Source organism: Ranitomeya variabilis, chromosome 6 (genome assembly GCF_051348905.1).
Source record: "Ranitomeya variabilis isolate aRanVar5 chromosome 6, aRanVar5.hap1, whole genome shotgun sequence".
NCBI lineage: Eukaryota > Metazoa > Chordata > Amphibia > Anura > Dendrobatidae > Ranitomeya > Ranitomeya variabilis.
Window position 1 is genome coordinate 351100240 of NC_135237.1, and position 4908 is coordinate 351105147.

At 42.6% G+C, this 4908-nt stretch overlaps 1 protein-coding gene across 2 annotated transcripts; it reads left to right on the plus strand.

The window, feature by feature from the left end:
• Positions 1-448: 448 nt before the first annotated feature.
• On the plus strand, positions 449-4160 carry LOC143781165 (uncharacterized). 2 transcript variants are annotated; one of them, XM_077267664.1, is made up of 3 exons: positions 449-2589; positions 2699-3181; positions 3432-4160. In XM_077267664.1, exon 1 carries the CDS (start codon positions 547-549, stop codon positions 1753-1755), a length of 1209 nt encoding a protein of 402 aa, XP_077123779.1. In that variant the 5' UTR covers positions 449-546; the 3' UTR covers positions 1756-2589; positions 2699-3181; positions 3432-4160. The 2 variants fall into 2 exon arrangements, with proteins under 2 accessions (XP_077123779.1, XP_077123777.1); XM_077267662.1 differs by having other exon boundaries at positions 2699-4160.
• The last annotated feature ends 748 nt before the right edge of the window (positions 4161-4908 follow it).

Consider the following 4908-nt stretch of genomic DNA (forward strand, 5'->3'; position numbering starts at 1 on the left):
TATAGGGTGATCCCCAGGGACCCCACTTTTGAGATCCGTAAAAAGATTGAACATATTACCAAAACCTATAGGGACAATGGTACAATTGACCAGCAAACAGCAAAATTTCTTACCAATCTCCACCCGACTACCCCGGTATTTTACATACTCCCTAAAATCCACAAGTCACTGACAAATCCCCCCGGCCGTCCAATAGTGGCATCCACTGATTCTGTACTGTCACCCTTATCAGTTTTTCTTGAGAAAATCCTTACACCACTGATCAAGAACAACAAGTCCTTCATATTGGACACTGGCCACTTCTTGAGAGTATTGAGACAACATGACTGTGTACCACCCGACAGTCTCCTAGTCACCATGGACGTTAACAGCCTTTACACCTCCATCACCCACGAGAAAGGCATTGCAGCATCCAAATAGCTGTTAGAAAATTCAGGTAAATCTACCACTTTCACACAGCTTTGCATAGACCTGCTAAGATTAGTACTGTACGAAAATTATTTCCTCTATGAGGATACCTACTACATACAATGCCAGGGTACCGCGATGGGCTCGAACGTCGCACCGGCCTATGCTAATGCATACATGAATTCGTTTGAGGAAAGCTTCGTCTATACTGATGCCAGGTATGAGGAACACATTAGCTGTTATTTACGCTATATAGATGACATCTTCTTTATCTGGTCAGGGCCTATTGAGACACTACAGGCATTCCATCAGACACTCAACTCCATATATCCGGAACTACAATTTACTATGCAGTTTGACTCAAATCAAATTTCCTTCCTAGACACTCTTGTCCGGAAGGATGATCAGGGCCTTCTGACAAGTGACCTCTTCTGCAAACCAACCGATTGCAATAGTCTTTTGCACTACTCTAGCAGTCATCCAAAAGCTACACGTAATAGCCTTCCTCGTTCGCAATTTACCAGGGTAGCCAGAATCGTCTCCGATCAGGCTTTACTCCCTACACGCCTAGAGGACATGTCCCAAAAATTTAGGGAGAGGAAATACCCAAAACGTTTACTCGACCGTGAAAAAGCACGGATCCTACAACCACAATCTTTGCCTCCGGGGAACACCAATGAGAACAGGATCCCATTTGTCCACACGTTCCACCCCCTTATGCCTAAAGTTGAGAGAGTGATCCATAAACACTGGTCCCTCCTAGAGAAAGCCTACCCCAACATCACAAGCTTCTCCACACCACCTCTCATGTGTAACAGAAGAGCTCCTAACATAAGGGACAAACTGGTTCGGGCTGACATAGGCAGCCTTCGCCCCACTACAAACCAATCTGTACTGATCCCACAACGCACAGGGACATTTCCGTGTCTCAATTGCGCCTCGTGTTCAAATGTAATTAAGTCAGATAGTGTAACACATCCCAGGACAGGCAAAACCTACCCGATTCGTGGCTACTATACGTGTGACTCGAATTTCGTCATCTACGTTGTAAAATGTCCATGCGGCCTCCTGTACGTAGGAGAAACAACCCAGCATGTGAAGGACCGTATAGCCAGCCACAAGTCCACCATTCGGTGTAGTAAAACGTGGCTACCTATCCCGGAACACTTTATTAAATGCAGACACACAGTGGCGCAGCTCAAATATCAGGTCATTGAGCAGGTCCCTAGACCCAGAAGAGGTGGGAACCATATTAAACAACTGAAAATAAGGGAGGCATTCTGGATCCACAAACTTGAGACCCTAAGTCCCAAGGGTCTCAATAGGGAAATTGATTGGTTATTATAATGCTTCACTAACCCTCTAATCTTTTTACCTTCCAGACACGTTGAGCCTACTCTCCACTAGGTGAGTTTTCCGGTACATATGGATATATATTTTTTCGGTATCGCTGCTACAATTTTCCTTATTTTCCAAATTATTATTTTTTATTTTTTATTTTTTATTTTATTTTTATTTTTATTTTTTTATTTTTTTATTTTTTCATTTTATATACAATTTTCTTTGACTTTTATTTTATTCCAGTTTTTATTTTTAGTTTCCATTAATTTTTATTTTCATTTTTCCATTATCAGAATACTCATTTCCCCTTGTCAGGGTTTTTCTTTCTTGCTTGGTCCACTATTTCCTTTTTCGTTTTTTCATTTTTTTCCCTTTTTTTCATTAATCACTATTTATTTTAATATTTTTTATTTTCAATCTTTTTATTTTCATTTTTGTTTTTATTGTTTACATTTTATTTGCGATTTTCATTTTCATCATTTTATTTCTATTCATATTTTCAGTTTCTCAACCATCAATTCTATCAATATATCCTCAAATCGCCCCAGCTATATACATTGTCATGATACTCCTTTGGCACCTATATACAGCCTCCGCAAGTGGTTTTCCACTAGCACTTCTAACAGTGCTGCTACACTCCCACCTCTGGGCAAAGTTTTGCCCTTACATACACTCAGGGCTTAGTGAGCATGTGCAGTGACGTCACTTCCGGTCCGGGACTTCCGGTCCGGCGATATTTCAGGGCGGCAGTTCCACCCACCCCCACACTGAAAGCCTCAGTCCAGGACAGCACAGCAAGGCGCGGGATGCGCCGCTGACTCCACAGGAGACCCCTAACAGGTACATATGTGGCGCCACCTCTCCTCCTCCGGCCGGTCGTTTCTGACCGCTTCTACCTGGTAACCTTGGTTACCACCCATTTACCCTTGTGTCTCCACCTACTCTACAGGCCCACCATGTATGACACGGCCCTTCTATAATAAGCTACATATCTCTGGGACAGCAGCCCTTACTGACCTCATTATAAGGTAAATTGACTTTTCATGTAAAGACTTATCTTAATGAGGGTTCCCTTGTTCTACATCAGCGTGGGCACTTCTAATGGGACACTTTTCTGTAGCACTTAATATCAGTTTTAGTGCTATCCATATATTGCCTGTACACACAGAGGCAACACATTATATGTATCATCTTACACTATGCCCGGATTAACACCTTATTACTGGCTCGGCCATTCATAATATTTAATTAACATTACACGTGTCTGGTACCCATCCTTTATTGTTAGGATCTGTATTCTGTACTCTCATGTGATTTATGTACTAACACTGTGATCTTGTCACTGTGACAGGTTATGCCCTTTTAAAAAAGAGAGATCGTTTGTTTTCCTCCACTACTGCCACCTTTATGCATATATATCATTGGACTAGAGGTAAAACCTTGGATAGTCTATTTACAATATCATTGCATTCTATGACAGAATTGTTTCGCCGCTCCTGATTGTGTGACCACTGTCATCCTTGGAGTTGTTTTGTATATATATTTTTTTTTTGTATATATTAATCTTGCTTGCTTTTCCTTTGGTGATTTATTTTATTTTGTTTATCTGCTTTATAGTTATGTGTCCTTATCCAATTTATGTCAAACCATTGTTTATATATAATTTTTGTTTGTTTCTCCAGTAACCCCATGAATAAGGCCCGGGAGGGTCGAAACGTCGGGTTTTGTTCTATCAATGTGGCAAACCATTACTTTGTTTTTTCTTAAATAAAATTGGCATAAACCATTTTTTCTGCAATACTTCAGTATCGAGTGTGCGGTAATTTTTCTTTATGATAGACTTGACCTAATGGTCAGTTTACCAGCACCTCACTGTCCTTCGACCTGAGTGCACACCATTTCCCCTATACTTAGTGATTTTTTTCTTGGTGTAGCACCGGTCCACCAGATGTCGTCCGATACCTTTGCATACGACGCCACAACCAGCTCCAATATTCTATCTCAAGTCTCGAACTCTAGTGAGTTCCTGAAGACACCCCTACATGAACTGAGGACAAGGGACTACGAGAAGGAACGACGGAAACTAATTTCCTTTGATCTGCACTGCATCACTTTGGCAGAGTATCACAAGCAAGGAAGGATCCCGAGGGGCCTTAGATGCAACCTACGCCCCACTCTTTTTTCAGAGAATCCTGATTTTTGTGACAAGTACAAAAAGATCCTCAATAAGTGTTCTATGGACATTATTATACTGACCATTGAATTCCTACAAAAAGCAATCACCGAAACGAAGGATAGTATTAGAGCCATTGAAACCCAATTATCCTCAACCTTGGCATCTGCGGATTGGACCAACCTCAAGGAAAAGACTGATAGGATCCTAGCAGACCACCAAAGATTTCTGGAAGAAAAGAAACGCCAAAAGTTTCAACGCGACAACGACGATTATACCCATAATAGGGTGTACCGATGCAACGATTCTACAGGCAACCATCCCTGGCGCCGTCCCTACCAACGCAAAACGGGCTCCTTCAGCACGGAGAGCGACTCGTCCACGGGTTCAAGCAGACCTCATTTTTTGTCCAAAGGCTGCAGGGGAGGCTATCAACGTACCGACCAACAAGAAGATCGAGGAAAAATGACGACTCGGTCGCAGGTAAGACACCTAACCTAGTCATTAATATTTCAGGATATACGCTCTCCCCTGCGGAACTCGACGTACTACAGAAAGGACTGTCGTTCTGTCCCACTCCTATCTGGGATAGCTTCCAGCTGGAGCGGGACCTACAAAGACTATATCGTCTAGTGAGGCTGAAAACTCACTTCGGGACTTCGACGGGGAATTCCGAGAACAGAGTGTCTCCCAACGGGGACGTCTCTGTTGCGGAGATCCCCTTGGCGTCACTGGGACTAAGGAACCCTAGTTCCTTTACCCCACCTCATACATTTCATGCTGTTGAGACGTTTATTTCTTTTGTTGATAAGGATGTGAAGGATCTATCTCACCAGCATCGATTGGGCCTCTTCCCCACACGGGCAAATTTGACACCATCTGAAAAACAGGCACTCACTTCTCTACATAACAACAAAACCATTGTTATTAAACCGGCGGACAAAGGCGGGGCAATAGTTATATTAGATCGCACACTATACTCCACC